At 37.6% G+C, this 22,101-nt stretch overlaps 1 protein-coding gene across 5 annotated transcripts in view; it reads right to left on the reverse strand.

The window, feature by feature from the left end:
• SRBD1 (S1 RNA binding domain 1) overlaps positions 1 to 22,101 on the reverse strand; it is a 132,913-nt gene that overhangs the window by 60,543 nt on the left and 50,269 nt on the right. For all 5 annotated transcript variants that reach the window (XM_074579636.1, XM_074579632.1, XM_074579634.1 and 2 more), the window contains exon 17: positions 7,470 to 7,561. In XM_074579636.1, coding sequence (XP_074435737.1) covers positions 7,470 to 7,561 — 92 coding nt within the window. The remainder of the gene's footprint in view (positions 1 to 7,469; positions 7,562 to 22,101) is intronic.

The raw sequence follows: 22,101 nt of genomic DNA on the forward strand, positions 1-22,101 counted from the left end.
GTTACTAGTAAAAGTAAAAAAAGTTACTTGAAGTTCTGTACTTAGAAGAGTTACTCATTTATATCAACAACAAAAATTAACCTTTCGTAAGTGACCAGAATGTCCCTTCCTACGCCTGCAATAAGAAAAGCAGCTTTGGTGAGTATACTGCTATGTTAAAAGCAACCCAAAACTCCTCAGACTGAAGAGCATCCCTGTGCTCGTTGTTGCTGTCTCCACATTTCAAAGCAGTAACAAAGCCTTCTAAGGAAAACACACAGACGCACGCATGCACGGAGTTGCATCCAGAGGGAGGGAAATAATTTTTCTAACTCTTTTATGCTAAGGGAAATGGGCTTTACCAAAGCCTGGACTAATATTTTGCTTCTGGCGATTGCTGTTAGACAGAACTGGTGGGGTGTTTTCAGTTTGTTCAGAAGGCAGCAAGTGACGCTCTGTACATAAAAGGCCAAGTCCACCTGCTGTACTCACACCTGTCTGGGACATGCAAATAGGCAAATGAGAGGAAGGCAAGGCGAACACCACATCTTTCCACAAAGTACGCAAAGATGACACATCAGTTGCAAGCATTCAACACGTGCACAGAGAATGATGCTGAGTTAAAAGCTACAGACATATACAAATCTCTTAAAGTGGAAACACTTATGCAAAAACATACAGAAAAGTTTTCACCTAGCTCAAAAGAATCTGTTTTAATTTTGTGACAAGGCAGAAGCCCAGGGCAATCTAAGTGGGTCCTGATCTTGCAGATTATAGGTCAAACTCCTCTACTCTAGCCTACTGATAGGCTCTACAGCTGCATAGGAAATACAGTCCCGATGAGCAAGATGTTGATGATTATATACCATCTCCCACACATGCCATGAAGCTTGCACAGACTGGAAATCATCAGATTCTTGTCTAGAACAATAAGTAAAGAAAAGACTACAAGCACCTCCAACACCTGTGTAACAACCCTTTCAGCATTATGCCACTAGTTTTGGGCAATTCAAGCCCATTTTTCTCTCTCTCAATCCTATGCACGCACATATGGTTACGCACAACTGTAGGAGGCCAAATCATTTCCACACTACCTGCAATTATAGACTCTTTTTTAAGATTTTCCGCAGATTTGCTACAACTTCCATTCAAGCTGTAAACCTCGGTCTACACCTTCAGATGAGCTTCTGCTCATTGGTGAGAACCGAGTCCTATGGGGAAAGAAGGAACAAGTCATCTTTACCTCTTACTGCTGGTCACCATCCATTTTGTTTCTAACCACCTCATCTTTTCCCTTCCAACAACATAATTAAACTCATTCTTAAATCCTATAGAATACATCAGCTGAAGGACAGAATGCCATTTCATTTTGTATTGCTGTAATTGCACACAATCCAACTAAATGGGTAAGATTTTGTAGCCAAGGGAAAACATTTTACTGTATAAGAATTCGGTGCTTACTTTCCTTTCTTCTAACTCCTTCTGAAAACTTGTGGAACTTGCACCAATCCTTTACGATTAGCCGTAGAACGAAGCTTCCACTTAGAAAGCAGTGCGAACGGTTTAACCGCAAGACTTCTGTCCAATAAAGTTCTTGAAAAATGACCTTCTCTCCTGAGTAGCCAAGGGGGAGTAGTGCTCTTTTAAGAAGATAAAGAAATTAGCTCAAGTAGACATCAAGGCACTATGTCCCACACATCTAATCATCAAATTGTTTTACTTTCCTTAAGATAAAGTCAAAAGAAATTACGTTTTTTCCAATCTCTACCATCTACTGGCTGGCCAGTATGACAGCTCTGAACTGTATGTCTCTATCTTTAACAGCACCCCAGGGAATAAAACCCTGTAGAATGACAGTCTCAAAGTCCTAACAAGCCCCCAAAGCCTATAAGCCTTTCTTTTGCAAGGAAAAGTGCAAGTGGTGTGCTGAACTTTGAGTGTACAATAATCCAATGTATTCTGCCCTGTGGAGAGGAGACAAGCAGATGGGATTTGACAATGCTAAGGCAAGCTGTGCTGGGTGACCTTTTGCTCTCTCAGATTCTTCTTTATCCTGAGAAATCATCCTTTAAAAGCAGCACAGTTTCTATACTGGATCTTACCTGTGCATGCAGCGTGCCACACATGCTGGCCCTGTTAGTATTCCAAATCTTTGCAAAAAAAGTAACTTTAGGGAACATTTTATCTTCTTTTATTACTTTCCTAATTTGGTGACACAACTATGTGGTCTTGACAGAGGACCCCAGGCCCTTCATGTCTGAGAGAAAAATGAGTATTTCTTGGATTTACCGCATTAGACAAGCCCAAGTATGTTGTCCTTGTTTCGGCATCTGATCACAGAATAGCAAATTAAAAACCAAATGCATATGATTGCATTAAGGTATGGAAATAAATCAGAGAGGCTTAGTGTGAGATCTCCTCTAACAAGTGTTTACACAAACGTCATGTCTGAAAAGACATAACCCCCTTTCCCACCTCACCCTGTCTTTAGAGAATTCTACGTATTCAGGTTTGTCTGCATTTTTATAAATCAATGCAATGAAGTACATTAGGTTTTAATTTGCCTTTTAAATAGTGAAATAAAGAAGAGATTGCTTATTTGTTAGAGCAGTCATCTCAAAATGAAAGGTAATTTCTCAATTTAATGAAACGAAGGCATTTCTTATTTAATATAACTGAGCGTATATTGAAACCAGGGTAAAATCCCAGCATGATTACTGCCTCACAACGATTCTCTGCTATCAGGACACCATTTCACCAGAATTCAGCAGTTTCCTCTGGTTCTTAGAGTTATGAAGCAGCATTCATTTCATCACGGCATCCACTTCAAGAAGGGGAGAGGCAGCAGAAGAAAAAAAATTCTGATGTGAGCACATGCAAAATGATTGGTGCATCCTTTATCCTCCTTGTATTAAGGACAACAACAAAATCACCACTAGCTGACCACACCTTAAAAAGTTTCCAGGTATCCAGTAAGTACACAAATTCCATATTTCTATGTGTCACTCCTTCAACACGAGTCATACATGCTTACACTTTCTACATACTTCACACGTCGCTCCACAGTCTTCCCCTTTTGAACAGCCAAGCTTGTTCAAGCCAACAAGCATTTGCAACAACAGGGAACTGTAGAAGTGGAGAAGCGCTAGCTGAGAGAAAAAACAAAGCGTGGCAGTGTCTACGCACTGACACCTACACAGACTCATTTTATATCTCATCCCAGAAACCTCATTTTCATTAGGAATACAGATTCTGCACAACAAAATAAAACCATCCTATATAGGACAGGATGGAGGTAAAACAAAGAAGATACCAGCTTTTGGAAAACCATTTAAATCCAGAGTTCACAGGCCCAGTGACAGCAACCAAAAGCAGGTCGACATTGATTGTCACAGAGTCCATCCTTTTGAGGGAGGAACGCTTGTCACCACTGAGTTTAGCCTTTTTTTTTTTTTTTAACTTATGCAAATAATACCACATCAAGACAGTCTTCTCAACTGCTCTGATAATGAAAGACAACTAATGGCAAGGAGAATTACTGGTAAACTTGCAAGGCAAAATAACTGTTCACTGAGCACAGTACTTACAACTGCTTCAAAGGGAAACTTGCAATCAGGCCTTCCATTTAAAAAAGGCACAAGCAAATCTCAGCCAGAGAGACCTAGAGCAATCCAGAAGGTCTTACGGACAAGTTACAGTGAAAAAAATCCTACTTGCACTTGCCATGAATAAAAGCTAACCAAAGGTTAAATATGAAGTTTTACACTGATGGTATCTCAGGAAAAAAAAAAAAATATACCAAAAAAATACAAAAGGACAGTCAAGTAAATGTGAATTTGACAGCTTTATGAAACCTCTACCAAATTAAACATTTGATTCCTCTAACAGGGTGGCCAGGTGACGCACGCTGGGGCAGAAACAGAATTACAGTCACTCACCCAGCCTCGCAGATCCCTCATTGCCATTCCACTAACCCTAGAGCAGGCAGTCACAATGCCTCGAGAGGGCACGTATTAATAAACTTCACAAAGATGATCAACATTGACAGCTTGCTAAGCACCCTTTTTACAGCGCCCATTCTCCCCTACAACAATTCCCACCATGAATCTTCAGCCTGTTCTTAGGCACAGCTTTTGGGAAGGAGAATTCAAGGAAGCCTTGCGTTCCCTTCTCTGTCGGGCTACAACCCTACTGCAAGTTCATCCAAACACCCCTGTTACTGAACTCCAGTGGCTTGTTCTCTAGGCAGAACCATCCTTATCTGCTGCAGCTGAACTTCCTCAGCCTATCAAGTAGGAAATCCTTTTATTGCTCTGGCCTATAAGCCTCTTATCTCCTAATTCTGTGAGGCTGAGAAATAGCTGTTCTGCTCATTAATCCTACAATGACTGTCAGCAGGGGATGTATACCTTCTCACTCCACTCAAACACAAGTAACTAGGTTTCATCAAGTTCTTTACTATCTACTTAGTTGAGTCCCACTCCACAAGATTTTATAGGAATAGGAGTAGCAGTAAAGAAGCTTCTGTACTTCTGTGAAATATTCATATTTGGTGCTATAAAAGGTTTCGATAACCTAGTTCAATGTAAAAAAATTGATATTAGGAGCTGATATTGCCTAAGGCCAGAAGAGAAGGCACCCAGCTCTGGAGGACAATTCTAAAATTAGACAAACCCTATTCCATTCTCTGCACTGTAGATACCAGCAAATTGTTTAAAAAACTATCATTTATTGTTCAAGCAAGTGCAATATTGGGTAAAGTGCTGTACAGATGACTATGAAGACTTTCCGCTATAATTTACTCATACACAATTAGTTTATAATGAGACTTTTCTCAATTATTTATTACAAATCCATGTCATCCATGACCTTCTAAGACAGCTCAAAGGCTAAAAAAAAAAAATAACCATTTGAGTTCTTGGCTTAACTAATATATTTAATCAGCACCCCCAAGAAATGCTAAAGGTTGCCATTTTTCTACCTATATACAACACTTAGCCCAGGGGAAATTAAGAAGTTAATATTTTTATCAGGATTGATGTCTTCTGTTTATTTATATGAAGTGAAAACTTATTATAATCAATTGCCAAACAGCACTGCAAATATGAAAGAGATATCACAAGCTCTCATATAAAATGCATTATTTAATATTTTACATTTAGGTACCTGATGGACAGAGGCCTACCTGTGTAACTCAAAAAAACCCGCAAACCCCTCTATAAAGTTTGTGTTGAGAAAAATGTTAAAGTGGCAAACTGCGTTAAGATCACAGATATCTCATGTCAGTTGTACCTTTTATTTTAACTATAAATGTCACACTTCATCATGCATCTGTCAGGTTCTTTTAATGTACTAAATGCTATCATGTAAGCACAGAACCTGACAAGATGTAACACAACAATTAAAATAAAAAGCAAGTCAGCTTTGACACCATGTCACTTCTCTGTTTGCTGCAAATTAAAGGAAAATCAAAAGCACAAAAGCAAAAGCTAGTCAAGAAAAAAGTTTGCAAAAAATCCCAAACATCGGTTAATATTTCCCTCTAATGTTATGTCAGATTTTTATGTTCAGCATTAAAAAAAATGTCCACAGCTTTGGCGCAGCTAATTACAAATTGACACCGAGAGACATCAAGAAGAAAGTCTAAAAACTTTTAGAAAAATTTTGTTGTAATAAGTATACTTCTAGTTGTCAGTTCCATAACAGCTGACATCCATGGAACTAAGCAATTATTTTTTCACTTTCTAGCCTACCCCTTTTTCAGTTTCTATCCACTCTGCGGTACTGCTGCGGCACGTTAAAATTGCCGATGCTTTTCAAACCAAATGCAGCAACGCTTAAGTTATGCCTGAAGCAACTCCTAGTAATAATGGAGAAATAGGAACTCTAGATAATTAATACTGATATTGGTCATATATCACAAGTTTGATTTTCATTTACTGTATTTGATGCGCAACATTAAATAGAAGTGTCCGAAATTTTCAAAAATTAACTTCTGAAAAAAGGAAAGTCATGTACATCTGGAAAAGCATATTGTTAATAATTAGATTTCCTCCTCTTCAGTGTTTTTCTGTTCATTTACATCAACTCTAACTCTAAACCCACATTTAATATATCAGCAACATAAGAAAAAAAAAAAACTTTGTCCCAAGGGAAAGTTAGTGGCATCTGTCACAAATACAGAAAGGTCACAAGCCTAATATTTGCTCTGGCCATACCGTGACACGTTCAAAACCCGTGGCCCAGGGAAGAAATAATCACAATGGAGTCCGTTCGCAGGCAGAGAGAAAAAGAGTAAAACAAAAAGAAGCTAGTGGTCTGTCCTGCGAAGGGAAGGGCCGATACAGACATTTAAGGAATATTCCTGTAAAATGATTCACTTGGAACATCGAGTTAACACAAATCCTTTTTTCCCTTTGTGGAAATCAGAGGAAAGGGGAACATGGGGAATCCTAGAAAGTTTTACCCCCCAAATACCCTGTAGCTTCAGAACTATTTTCTGCTGACCTACTTCTACACCTTCCTCAGGATTTCCAAGCCAGTAACCTGCTAAACTAACAATCAAATTAAGAATAGTATCATTTTGACTGGAAAAGATTTCTATATGAGAATGTTACTGCATTTTCAAATGTGTTTTATTTGATTGAGTACGACAGTAAATTACAGGTAAACCAAGAAAATAAAAACCGGGTTAATTAAAATAAACACAAAAAGACACCCAATTAAATAAACACTAATGAAGTAATCCAAAATAACCCCAGGCCCGCCCTTACAGCTGTCTTCCAATAAACCAAATCCATGAATAGAATTTGGACACCAACGAAGCTGCTAGGAATTTGATCTTTAAAGACTACTCTTTAACCAAACACTGAAATTATAACAGTGGCAACCCTTGCACATTTCTAAGAACTTAGGCTGTATTATACCTCAGCGACATTTATGCTGAAGTAGGTAGGTTTTAAAAAACTAAAACTAAATAGTATTTCTTGAGGACTGTATTCAGCTACATGAAGACTTCAAACTGATCTCAATGAATGCATACCTTTAAACTGCCTGTTCTATTCTTACATTTTTTTCTACCACTTGAAACGTTTAATTATTGTTAGAGACATTTGTGTACATACAAGGAACAAGAGAAGAGAGGGAAGGTCTGGCTCTTGTGGGCACGGACACATTCAAACGTGAAAGTTTATGCAATTCATTGGTTATATTAATGTCCATAAATTCTCCTGTACCAGCCTATTGAAGGAATATATCCACAAGGACCTTTACATTACAGGCCTTAGTAAAAGATGATGTCATTGATTTGCATACCTAGCATTTCAAATGTGAAATGATAGAAGAATTAAAGTTTAGAAACAAAACATCCAAAAACCTTCACTTTTTATACTTTTAACTATTATTATACTGAATATTATAAACAGTACAGTCTGAGAACTGACACTTAAGCTCCATGTTGAAATGGTGACAAAACGGAATACTTTTCATACCTGCGCTTCTCAGGTTAGGGTCTAAGTCTGGCATTTCCTTGGATGCTTCTGGACTGACGCTGTAGATAGATGCTCCTGCTTCACTGACAATGCTGAAAAATAAAATGGCAAACAATCAAAAGACCACACAACTGAAAAACTCAGCAAGTGACTTAATTGAATATTTGGATTTTTTTTTAAAGCCTCATGTTTTAAAGATATTTTGAGTCAACTGAATACTTACAAAAGTAAGACAGTACAGACAAAGCAAAAGATCTCCGTGTAAGCCAAAACAGTCCTCCCTGACCTGCAACATCCATTCTTTTTCAGTTCTGGCCCTATTATAAATACGCACTGTATATCAGCCCTTGCAGTAATCTTACAACACAGAAAATGAACACGAGAAATAAGTGTTACCAGAAGTAACACTTTGTTTCCATAAACAAAACAAAAACCTACCGGACAGTTTCATTAAAAACACCTAGATTCTGAAGTTTAGCATCAACTAAACTATTACATGAACCCAAGTCATGACTGTGCACGCACGTTGTCTAAAGCTAGCTGCCTAAAAGACTCAGAAAAAACCCAACTTGACACAGACTGAGCCACAGAGCAGCAGCTCGCTTCTCAGCGGCATTTAATACCGTCTTCTCCCCGCTCTCACTGCCATCCCCAAAGAATAACACAGACTGCATGTCTTCAGTAACTTAAACTACAGTTCATGTATCTACCACACACCTCAAACTCATTCAGTAATGATGATAAACTCACCAATTCAAATCACAACACGTAATTGAAAAACCCTCGAGTGCTCTAGTTCTACTCAAGAGAAAACAGCAATCAACTATTCACAGTGTAAGTTTATTTTCAGCTGTGAAATTTTGACACCACTGAATCAACAAACAGTATATTTCTTCAAATAACTTCAACAGAACTTGAATTTCAGACTGATAATTAAGGCACCATACAGCTACTGCACTGGAGAGGAATACTATCCGTTTCAGAACTATTTTTACTTTTACTATTCTGCTCTTAGAATAACCTTATCTTCACCGTAAGGACAGAAACCACAGTCCAGACCTTTCAATAAAAATCATAACTTTGCTTTCTACTGTTTTAAAATTAGACTATAAATTTTCCTCTTAAGACTATTTAGTAGGTCACACTTTTAAATAAAGAAACTGATAACTAGAAGCCCCTCCCTTCAGAAAAAGCTGGAGAATAGCTCAGTGATAAAACACATTCCCGTTCGGTGTTCCAAGCATGTTAACAGTAAATAGAGTAAAATGCAGATATAAAAGATATGTTTTTCTTACTGTTGTTTTTACACGTTTGTTTTTTTTTAATATATAAATTACCATAATCTATTCAATCAAAATGGAATTTGGTGAGCGCTGTACATACAAATCAGATTTTATAGTTACTAGAAACTCAAAAGAACATTTCAATATTACAGACAAATTGGATCTTTTAATAAATACAGAGGATAAAATCCAGTCCTCTTCTGTATAGCATAACTCCAGCCCTATTCAAACAATCAGTTTACACGAGAGAAAAATTGCTCAGACCAGTTGGTCAACAGCCTGAACAAGGCAAATGAAAATGAAACTATTTACATGATCTTTTTATAAAAAAAAAAAAAAGTCATTATTATGGGCATTCCTTCACTCTAAATGGCATTCAGAAAACAGTCCCATGACAGTTAATAACTGAGGGTCACCAGCAAAACAAGTTTGGAAATATGACCATATCACAAAAACCTAACTGCCGAAAAATACAGATGTTGACAGAAGCCTCCTCAAACTGATTTTTCTGACAAAAGGGTAGTTTAAAGAACAATGCAGCAGAATGTATTTCTTAACCTGTTCACACCCTATAAAGGCAGAATCTGGCAAGCGCACCCTTTTTGGAAATCGCTTCCAAAAAACCACACACGTTAGCACATACTTCTAACAGCTTTTAACTAATTGCTCTTCAATCGTTTTGTATTCAAATGGATCCAAAAGTTAACCTCTCATGCAATTTCTAAATTCAATACATTGATGTTACAGCTTGATAAAAAAATGTTTTGTGTGCATTTTTACAGTGCTGAACTATATAAACTGTGTTACTGGACGCAGCTTATTGCTCGATCCCTCACAGTATTTTGTGCAGTGAAAAAAATAAAGTGGCACGGATGGGAATTTTAACATTTAACACTTAACCTAATGATTCTCATTAATGCTACCCTGACAGTTTTGAGATGCGAGAAGAATGCAGTAATACTATCATTCTATGGTAGTGACTTGTGCCAAATTTTAAGGTAGGTAGCACAAAAACTCCTTGCTAAAATGAGTAAATAAAATTAAACTCAGGATGGAAGGAAGAAACATTTGAAAAGAGCACATTTCCTTTCCTCAAGTACACGAACATTTATACACCGGGTGGAGAAAGAGGGGGGGAGAAGTCAAGTAAAAAATTTTTTCAAGCAGGAAAACAAGATATAAAAAGCACTTTCAGAAGCAGCATACACTGGATATTTGACATCCATTCTAAGATGGTTTTGTATACACATGCAGTTATTCTGTGAAGTATTTAGTGTAGCAGACTTGGAAAAGGAGGGGAAGAATTTCCGCTCACGCAGAACCCCATACCATTGCACCTAAAACAGTAAAACCCAGACGGTAAATAAATTTGTTACCCAGAGTAAATGCACAGGGCCACAAACTCCAAAGGAAACCATCCTCTGGTTCGTTCAACCATAGTCAACCCGACTTTTACAGACCTATTAGTGGCTGTCATGTGGTTTTATTTAGTTTGTTTTTAGCTACAGTGAGGTGGTTACTAATGTGACACTGGCACATATGATATAAAACACTTAGCTTGGTCACAACAAGATTACAAGCAGAATAGGTTTGGAGATTTTTGTTTGCAGTTGTTCTGGATTTTGCTTTTTGACTAGATAGGAGATAGTTACTTTGGTTTAGAGACACTAGAAGTTTTTCTGGCATGTTTTTTTTTTTTTTCTTCATTCTAATACTCCTCTTTAAAAAGGACTTATCCTATATAGGATAATTTATGCTAATTTAATACTGTAAAATGCTCTGCATCATGCTTTCAAAGAGTGTACGTATTTTATGTCAGGGCACATGAAGACAAAACCAAATCTGCTCAAATCAGCAGGCGATAGAAATTTACTCCAAACTACTGCAGTCCAACCTCCTCCCTCCCCCTTTTTTTAAAGGATACAAATTTCAAGAGTCAAAAGAAAGCCCTCATAAGTGTTGGTAAAACCTGTATCTAAAAATCTGTATACATTCAGAACTAGAATTTGTTTCTACTTTGACTTAAGCCACGTAATGCATTAAAACAGGAAACTAGACTCCCCTAACCCTCATAAAATGAGATCCTTATTTCTGTGCATTTCTTAAGAGGAAAGATTCTTGCACTGACCACAATCTTACCAGTTAAAACAACATTATTAAAAATTTACTTTGCCATTTAAAATCATATGTACTAGGTAAATAAGCAAGTGGTCATGATATGATATGCTTATCATACACGAATGGACAAGTTTCATAAACTGCCCTCTGAATTAACAAAAAAGCAGGTAAAGAATCTGGGAACATGCCCCCATACTTCCTGCTTGCCACATCAACCATCTTACAGATAAGTATTTTTCCTCAGCGTCTATATTCAACTTTTTAAAATTAAAAGTGCCCAAACCACAAAGCCTCTACATAATATTTCAATTTACTCTTTTTAATTGTACAAACAGGGTTGTTGCATAGAAAGTAAGTTTTCGTATAGTGCACCGGCCTCATCCACATTTGTCAAGACACATTTTAAGTACTCTTAAACCAACATTAAATATATTCCACCAGCACCACCTGGTGGGCCCTTAGCTTTATGCTAGAGACCACATCGGCTGTATTCTAAATGCTTTAAGGAGCCTTTCAACATTTACTAGAACAAGTTATTTTCTTATTCAACTTAGATAACCATCATATATTCAGTATGAAAAGATAAGTTGAAGACCTGTTCAAAACATTCAGATTTTCAGTCTCTTAATTTTTACACAAAAAAAGCCTTAAGCCTTTCTTGTAAAAGGTTAAAAAATAATCTCAGAATACTTTTTTTTTAATTTAAAGCTATTGCATACCTACAAAAATGCATAATACTTAAGATTATATTTAACAAGCTAGAGTTATCAACAGTTGTTTGAATATGTTACTACTTCATGTACGTGCATATAATGGCACATTTTTTAAAACTTACAAGGTTCTTCCATATTAAGTTTTCACTGAAAACCTTTTCAAAACTATTTGTAAAAGCCTAATGTACGTATAATGAAAAAGATATATCAGGCTGGAGGCTTCTAGGGTTAAAGATAGATGCAGCTTCCTGACATTTTCACGAACCTTACCAACATTTCAGACTATTTTATTACATTTAAGTCATTTCCCCACAATCAAATGCAACACTGGATTAATAACCTACAGAGAGAGAAAAAGTAACTTTATCCAACTTTACATAACTGTTCCTACAATCTCCAAACCCCTGATTTATAACTTGAAGCCTTTAAAATAACATTTTAAGAAACAATACAAGCACAAAGAAGAGAACAGTGTTAATACTTGGATGAAAATTGTGGTCATTCTAAAAGCAAAGGGTATGTCAACCTCAAAGTGGGCCCAGATTTTCGTATTTGTTCATAAAATTATGATCTGCCAAAGTATAACTCCCTTCCCAATCAAAATTTAGTAATTGTGGTGAACTCCTCTAACCCAACTTTTTACATATTAACTGATAAATATATTCTTCATAAGCTTGTGGCAAAAAAAGCTAGAGACACCCACAAAGGGCAGAAGTACAGAAGGGTCAGAGGATTATTCAGTGTTACTTAATAAAATAAGTGGCTTAAGAATTACCCAGGACAGAAAAATAAAATGAAATTAAATGACAAAAATATTTGCTAGAAAAGAATGTTACATTTAGAAGCTCTATTGGAATGCTACAAGCTTTAATTATGTTGATAGATTTAGTGATTAAAAACAAATTGAGGAGGGACCAGGGAGACTTAATTAAGTACAGGCTCAAAAGAAGACTGGGCTATTCCACGAAAGAGAAATCCATACTGAAAACACAGGAGTCCCAACTAGCTCCAGAAGAGCCTAAAACCAAAAGTGGTTGAGAGCTATGCAAGTACTAGAGAAATAGTATGTCTGCATCTGGTCTTATACATCTCCCTACATACCCATTTTTGGTGACTAATGAAAACTACCTAAGGGAGGTTGAAAGCTGTTTCATATGAAACAGCAATAATCCCTTTATTGCATTTTGACTTGTGTCTCATTCTTTCCTCTCCTGTCAAGCAGGACACCGCCCATGGCAGAAGCGACTTTGACGGCCACTCCAACTCCCCATCATGACCAACAGCAAGCTCCAGGTTTCTTGCTGTCATGGGCAAGTTACCTGCCATTCCCAGGGTCTCACATTCGTCTATGTGAGCGCTCCGGTCCTTATACACAGCACAGCTCCTTCTGCTGGGGAGGAGACCGCAGGCCAGCGCAGGCTGAGCGAGACGCTGTGATTTATTCAGCCACACGCGCTTCGCCACAGGAACAATAGGATACCAGCCTTGACAGACCCTGGCTCTGACACAGCTAAGCCATTACTTTTTTTTTTTTTTTCCTCCTCCTTATGGGGAACATATGTCATGGAAGTGCAAGATAAAAAGGTTCTGGTATATACTCAATAATGTATTCAAAGAATAAAAAGCTTGAGAAGATTTTTAAGAGCCTGTTCATTCTGACAGATGAGCTCAAATTCAAAATCTGCTCTTTCCCCCAGCTCCCGTGAGCTAGTAGTACAGCAAACGAAGATGTTAGGATCACGAAAAATATAATACTAGAAAGCAATCATAATTCAACAGAATCAAGCCAAAAACCATACAACTCATCTGTGCTTTTAAATAATCTAAGGATTTAGCTTTAAATTTTAACAACATATAGAACTCGGGAGATATATTTTACAATGACAAAATATATTGTTAGATAGGAATGGAATTTTCATCGAATTTCCATTTCTTCATTCAAAACTTTTAGTCGCTACATACCACACAAGTTTTGCTTATATGGAAATCCACCTTTCAAAACCAGTCACATTAGACAAGAGGTGTTACAGTCGCCTTTTGCAAAAATACTACAGAAAAGCTCACAGAGATGTCATTCAATTAGATGGGGGGGAGAGAACAAGTTTAAAGAACAGTTCCTCCTGCTCAGAAGGTCCCAAGCATGCGAGAAGTTAAGACCACAAAGTGTCTTCAGACACCCACATCAAGCGATAAGCACCGATATAGACCCTGTATTGTTGCTCAGCCACACTCTGTAAGTTTCCATAGAAAACGTTAAGTGAAATTCTGCTTACAATATGCAAAAGAAAAATGTAATGGTTTGAAATACCAAATAATAGTCTTTTAACATCCGACAAAATACAAGAACTCTCCAATGTCTGTTTTATAAGAAATTAAAAGGAATACAAGAAATCAAAGGCAGTTTAACTAAAAAGACCTGCATCCAAATCTCAGAAGAAATGTATGACAAAGACCAAAAAATTAGTAAGTATATTAAAAAATGCAATTATTGAAATAGTTACCTTCAAGTATCACCCACTTCCCTCCAAGCTGGGAAATATTAGGGCTAACAAAGCACAACATTTTTGACTTTCACTGCTTTGGATTATAAAAGAGGGCTGCATATTCATTTTACATTCTAAGAGTATTTTGCCTGTAATCTAACATATTAAGAAGATATTTCAAACATAAGGACAATTATGTTCTGAGCCACGAAACCTGATTGCCTATTTGTTAGCACAAAATGGGTTTCAAGTATATAGGGGAAGCAATTGTGGCATAGGATTTAAAAGCTTATCATTTAAAAAAAAAGTTACTACTTTGGAAAAATGCAGCTCACTTTTACTAACTTCCAGATTTGGATGAATGCAGAAAACATATCCCACATAAAACATTTCACTGATTACAGAATCAGAAGAGTTCAAAATTTTCTGGTTTCAATTCCTCAACTACCATCATTCCCCTCACCAAGGAAAAGTGATGTGAAATTTCCTGCCATTAAAACAGGAAGAGAATTGCTACTTGCAGCAGAATGAAATAGGTTTGCGAGTTATTGCAAGATATAACGATGAGTTACCATGCTTTAATTTCTTCTGCCTTAGATATAACTCTATGAATCCCTAAATCCAAAACTACTTACTATACTAAACTAATAAAACTAACTGTATAGCTACAGCCCGGAATCCTTTATTCATCTGCGTATGAACCATGCCCTCAGCACATCCCTGCAAAGGGAAGAATGATCAGATATCTGTCTTCATCTTGTCTGAAAACGATGACATTTTTCAGTAAGAAAAGGGTCCAAATGGCAGGTGTCAAAGAGCCTTAGCTTCACACGTGGTGCTAGGAGGCAGAAAAAACAACAGTAGCGTGTGGCCATGTCAGAGCTGCACAGAAGCTGCCGTACAAGTGCATATGTGAAAAGAGCAAACCTCATAGCCTGTTAAATCAATCTAGTGCCAGATGCTGTTATCAGAACAAAACTGGTGCCGCAGATTCATCCCCAGAAGAAATACATGTCCCCATTCAGTGAAAAGTGAAAGACCTAGGGTGGCATGTCTCAAGACTGAAGGTGACAGTCACCTGTGACTGCCCCCACCGCTTTCATTGACAGTTTTGGAAAACAGGTCCTGTCATTGCTCATAAAGCAGCTAGAGCTGAAGCTCCTTTCTGCTCTTGCAGAGAGCTTTAAAATATGAACTCCGGGTCCAAAATCTACTTGCAAGTTAACCATCCAACTAAAAAGCAGTTAAGTCGTTTATTTTTACTTTAAACACTGTAGTACAGTAGGAACTTAAGAGAGAGAATCCAGCTACCGCTCTTTCTCCCTGTTGCAGCACTGCCATGAAGAGAAATCGCAACAATATGGATAGCGTTATAGAATACAATATTACCTTAATGTAAGAGGACAAGTTTAAAAAGAAAAAATCCTACGTTTTATGTGATTACAGTAAAGCATGAAATAGCATTAAAGTAATTCTAAGCAGAATTAGTGATAATTAAATATATTCAAATACATTTAAAAGTTACTTATGTGTAGCCAATTCACATTAGAAGAAAGGAAAGACAGTAAAGAAGGCTTCAGGATTAACATAGGAAATGAAAACCATGGAGTCCACTTCTAAAAATATAATAGGCAAGAAAACAGGTATGCGCCTTAGGAATACACTTTATAATTTCAAGACAAATCCTGCCAGTACTCGCTCAGTTTTATACAACTAAATTATCCCAGTGATCTCAGGGGAACAAACTGTATATACAACACTAAAAAAAATATAGCCAAACACTGACAAGATTTTACCTAACCTCCATTCACCCACAGGGAGGGGGGCACAGGGAGACAAACACAACCAACGTTGACAGTCATGCTTCAAAAAGGAGAGAAACAATAGGTGATGTTAAACACTCATTTATTTATAGAGACTCTTGAAATGAAATTGCCTAGATGCATACATTAAAAACATGACACAGTCCAAAAAGATGCTACTGCTCCCCCAAAAGCCTAGCAAAACCATTCCACACCACAGAGCTCAACGCGCAGCCTTATTTATCCCCTACCCCTCCCAGTTCTCCAGAGCTTGCTGAAGCCAACAAGCCCGACCCAACACCATGAAACACAGCTGACCAAAGGAAGCTGTAAGTTCCAGAGCAGGAGGCTGTCACCAACCCTGTCCTGCTGCAGCTCCTTCTCAGCTCAGCCAAGCGGAAACCCCTGCAGCGGTAGCACATGGGGAAAGCTGGTGTTTCAACCAGCCCATCTCCAGCCACTCAGGATCTTGCAAGAGGTAAGACCCATCCCAGCTGCTTTTAGAAACAGCAGAGGCAAAGGGTAAAAGCCTGGAACTCAGCAGTTCATGTTCGTGCATAGTTATTCAAGTTGCAGCATTATAAAGTACCAAGAACTAAGGGAACCAATAAAGACTTTTTTAAAAAAAGATTCCTGCCTATAAAGCAATACCTAGACCTTGCTAATACCATCTATATTTGGTGTTATCACCAACAGTTTATAACTAGGGAAACTGATGTCTGCCTAAAATCTGTCTAATTTTCAAGCTAAAACATTTCGCTGTTGCACGCACTGTCCTACCCACACCACCCTTCTCCTGTAGGACGCAGGACATTTAAGACACAGATGATCCATTAAGGAGAGACCATCAGGTTCTCCAGTGAATACAGAACCCCTCAACCAGTTTACTTGTCAGTGAACTTCATAGAGCATGCAGATTTAGTAAAATAAAAATTGTATCAAGAAGTCTCACATGCAAACCGTCAGTTTGAACTTATCTAGAAAGGCAACAAGAACATGCTATTCCGTTGCTGTAATTGCTCTCAGGAATCATTCTTATCTGGTAGAATAGGCAACACAGATGCAGCAACTGCTGTGGCTAAAACACTGTTAATTAAGCCATACCAATGGCTGGAGCTTTGAGTCATGTTAACTCTCATGGAGACTTTGTTCCCAGAGTGGAGCATAACCGGACAAGACCACAACATATGGAGCAAAATGCCTCTTGGAGAATGGCACCTCCAGCAACTGTCATTTTCTTTAATGCTCACTCTGGGCAGTTGGGAGGCAGCCCGGCCAGGGCTGCCATGCAGCCTCCACAGCCCTGATCCATGCAAAATTCTGACCTGTAGCTTTGGCTTGACTCAGGCTTTATTCTGTTTCTCCCCCGTCCTGCAATATCACTGATCTTAGTACTCAGTCTCTCCTTCGTAAGCTACCCTCTCCTCAGCACAGATCCATAAGCAAAGGCTTCTCTTAGGGCTGAGCAAGGCGATAGAGACAGACTCACTATGTGCTGTGAAGGAATCCCAGATCCCCCGCTGCTGCACCTCTCTGTTCGTTCCCTCCCCATCCCTCTTCACATCTAGGCTGTATCTGAAGACATCATATTTAATATTTTTAACCTACAGACACTTCTTGGCACAGCTTACTGAACTCTGAAGTACCCAGGTTTTCCACATAGAGAAACTCAAAATAAATTAAGAATTCTGGAATCAGAATGAATGCTGGCAGGAAAACTTCTTTAAGGTACTAAATAGTAAGGAAAAGTGTGACCGCATCTTGCTATCCGTGTTGTTTCTTCTTACTTTACTTTGATTTGAAATTCACCTAAAAAAAAAAAAAAAGCTGTCTGCTTCAGTTCACAGAAGATACATTCGCCTCCTGTGTTTATTCTCCAGTTTAACAGAGATTTGAGATCCAGTTTACTCGCGACAGATGTTACATTAAGTAAACGGTGCTTCATGCAGACCTGATCAAAATTATATGCTGCTGTCACTCAAAAATAATTTCTGCAAACTTAATCATGACAGTGCTCTTAAAATTTCTAAAGTCCTCATTTGTTTTGTTTTTTTTTCTTTCATTTTATTAACACAGGGAAAAAAACAGTTTGCTTTGACATTTTCCTATACTCTAGTTTATGACTATTCAAAGCTGACGCTGATCAAGAAGTGTTCCATTCCGTCCATCAAGGAAAGTTTTTCTTCACTGGAAAAAAGGCTGTAAAACTGAGGTACTAGTTTAGTGCTTCCAGAAAATTCTATTAATCCCTTGTGAAGGAACTGTAACATTACAATATAAAAAGGATTATAGCGACAGACCAGAAAAAAAACCCAAGGAAGTTAAGAAAAAGAGTAGGTTACTCATTCTTCAGAAAAAGGTAACGTTTTTCATGCAAAACTAAAAAATAAATAAATAACTAAATACAATCAAGTGAAGCTTGCTTTACCTTAACAAGCAGTTACCTTTACATCTGCGTCTAACAAAAGAAGATGTACTCAAGTGTCTGTAGAGAAACATAAGTAGATTGAGTGCTTTGTTATTAAATTATTCACTGTTCTCTTCTTAGGCCTCTGGGGTTCTTTCATGTCTTCTCTGGTGCTCCTCATTGTCATAGTTTTAAATATTATTATTTTACTGATATGATAGGCAACCGTTGGGCATCTACAGTAAGAAATGCTAATCTGCATCAAATACGTCTCCAAATGAAAGTGAGCTAATCATTCTTGTTTATTCTTTAACCATTTAAAATAGTGGATACCATCTTATTTTATATTACAAAGAGAAGCATGTATCAACCTCATGTAAAAACAAAAACCACCACCAAATCCTCACAATTAATGTGGCGATTAATGAATTGCACGTTTTTGCAGAAAACAAATTCCTTTAGTAAGACTGTAACCAAAAGGGGGATAAAACTGACAAAAATAATTATCTAGAATTAGTGAAATAAAAGTTTGGTTAGGTAGTGCTATATTTGTTTTCCCTCTTCTCTTAAAAGGGAATAATTTGTTCCCTCAGGTTGTGACAGATCCACACTGGAGACTTTCCATGAGTAACATCACTAGAACTGGCATAAACATATGCTGAAAGACCACTTCATTTAAAACATGTTTTTCATCCAGTTACAAACACTTTAAAGAAAAAATTTCTTCTGGACTGAAACTTCTTATGCTTCATTTCTAACCAACCACTTTTAGACTCAAAAAACCTGTCAACTAAAAAAATAAGTTGTTGGTTTTTTTTTTTTAAGTTATCCAAATACTAAAGCCTAGGATAAGACGTCCTTCTGCTTTTTGAAGAGTTATCCTTACATCTAAGTCATCAAAATGCAGCTACATTTTTTTATGTCCTACTTTTTACACCACAATTTCAAAGTGATTCTCCAGGTATAGGTATGTTACACAGTACTTAGATACTTAATCACCTGCAATTCTAGCAATAAAATATCTTAAATCAGTGTAAAGGTTCATTAACACATTTATACATGTAATTACTCATGAGTCCAATGACAAATATTTTGCAGGAAAAAAAATCTTGGAACATGCATCTTTTTAACCACATTAACCCTCTTTTTGACACCACATTTTATAATGGAAAAGTCTCTTAAAAACATTTGAGGAGTTGTGGGTCACAGTTACACGATTTTAAACAAAGCCACTACCGAAAGTAAAATGGTTGACTCGCCCTTTTCAAATACAACTACGTTGTTTTCTCTAATAGGTGATAAAGTTTGCACCAGGAAGTTCATATGCATTTTTTCTTGGAAGGCAAAAAAAAAAAAAATTAAAAAAAAAAAATCCATCAACAGTCCAACTTCCACCCAAACCCAAAGTTTCTAGAATAAACTACTGTACTGATTTCCTCCTTCCTCCATTCAAAACTCTGTTTTCTCTCCTCATCACACGTTACTTCAAAATGAGAGCAAGTTATTCAAAGCTTTCCTGCCAATTCATATTTGGGCAGCAAGAAAGAAACGTATACTGGAACTCAATTGAAGAATCTTCTGGGGAGCATTACAGAGAAAGCACAGATGATTAGAACCTACACCTGCGAACGCCGGCAGAGTCTACAGTTACCCTATCATGTGGGCAATGGGCATCTACTCCACACCTACTTCTCTGGATCAGTCATTAGATTCTTATGTCTGGATCTCGCAAGACAAGCCAGCAATGAAGAACGAGGGTCTTGGAATGATTTTTTCAGCTTTTGGAAACTGCTGAATGCTGCCAGGGAATCACGATGGTTGAAAGGCATCTGTGGAGATCGGCTGGTCTAACACCCTCGCTCAAAGCAGGGTCAACCAAAGCAGGTTGCTCAGGGCTATGTCCAGTCAGGTTTCAAATATTTCCATGAATGGAGACTCCAAAACCTAATATATATTAACAGGAACACTTGGATCCTCTGTGGCTGAGAACAGAGGTTTTGATAAAATTGAACTGAGGTTCAGAATTTTTTAATAGCAGTTTAAAAATTTAGCACCATGTATACATTTCAGAAAAGTATCTATCTGCCCCAGAACAGCGAGAAACAAACAAAGATTTAAGAAGTCAACACTGTTTTCAAACAGTGCAGCACTGAAAACTCACTCAACAATCCTAGCTTCCTCAAATGCTATATACGAAAAGAAAACTGAAGTCGTTCAGGAATGAAATGAATGGAAATGTGTGCCCTGCTGATTCCTCAGTAACAGAGTAGGCCCACTTAATTTCAAGTGTCTGATGTTAAACTGTTAAGACTATTCTTGTAGTTGATAACTAACAGCTGTTACTTAGAAAAAATCCCCAAAACCCAACAATTTGGAGATCAGGGCTATAGAAGAAGAGGCAACACACAATATTAAAACAATAATTGTCCAGATGAGGACAAGAGTTTATCTGACTCCACAGCAGCGCAGCAGCTAAGAGCCCGGGGGCACTCTGGCTGATGCAGACGACTCCTACAGGGGGTTATGGAGAACATATGCCAGGGTGGGATATGCAGCACCCTTTAATACGGCAGAGCATTTCCTGCCCTCGGGTGCCTGCTCAGCTCTGCTGGCTAGTGCAGAAGGTGGCAGAGCCAAGCCTTGTCCCCAGCCTGCCCCTGGTAGACAGGCCAGTACTATCACTGCCCTCAGCCGTGGCCCCGAGCCAGCACGAAGCTCACATTCACACACTCACATCATCACCGTCACAGGCAACAACATGACCGAGATCTGCAGTGGACCATTCTAGGGCTTTTACTGGTCAGGCTGTTACGAGGCTGAGAGTATCTCTTACATGCACTGCAGAGATGGGGTTACAAGCTCCTCTTCCACCAAAAGAAGGCAGGACAAACATTAAATATTTCCCGCCAAAGAAAGGATAGCCTTCCAAGTCTAAGCATTAATAAAAGTTCAGCTAATTCAGACTCAAATTATGTTAGGAAGTATGAATGTAGAGTTTAATATTAAGGGTCTAATTGCCACTTAGCCCCCTCCCCCCCCGCACCTTTTCTAAAATTGCATGAAGGAGAATCTAATCCTAAAAAGCCATGTAAATACTTCTAAACTACATATATGAAAACTGTTTTCTAAAGTTAAGACAGGTATGTCCAGAATTCAATTCAAGAAGTTGAAACATTTTCTTCAAAATATAAATAAAAGTTTAAAATTACTAATACCAAACTGGCACGTCCAGGATTTGGTTTAATCAAATCCCGAGAACCAGAACAAACACATCTCACAAGCTCTAAGTCTGAACTTCCTCTGAAATTCATAAAGGCTCACATCACCACTATCATCACAAGCACCATGTGATTTATGCAATTTAATTATATCAACTGTGGCACAATAAAGAAGAAACCCCAAACTTATATGTTGTCATTAAATCCAATGGAAACTAATGTACAAATGCTTTATAAATAAGGAGTAGACATGAACTTAAACCATACCTACATATTACATTAAAATTTTACATGAGACCTGTTTTAATCATTAAAAGCTTCAGCTTGTATTGAGTGCGAAAACTGGTATTTCAGATGACCAAAAGACAGCATCTCCCCCAAAGTTCAGTGGACTAATTACAAATTTTAGTTTATCACAACCTAACATTAAACACAAATTAGCTTGGCTTCATAATGCTAGTATTTATGGTTGACCAAAAAATAATCAACTCTGCACTTTCTGCATTGCATATTAATTAAAATATATATACAAAAACCATTATAATCAACATTTAATCTGTATCTTCACTTTATAAAAAGCTGGAAGAAATTCCCGACAGACCATAAAA

This window comes from Larus michahellis, chromosome 3 (genome assembly GCF_964199755.1).
Source record: "Larus michahellis chromosome 3, bLarMic1.1, whole genome shotgun sequence".
Taxonomy (NCBI): domain Eukaryota; kingdom Metazoa; phylum Chordata; class Aves; order Charadriiformes; family Laridae; genus Larus; species Larus michahellis.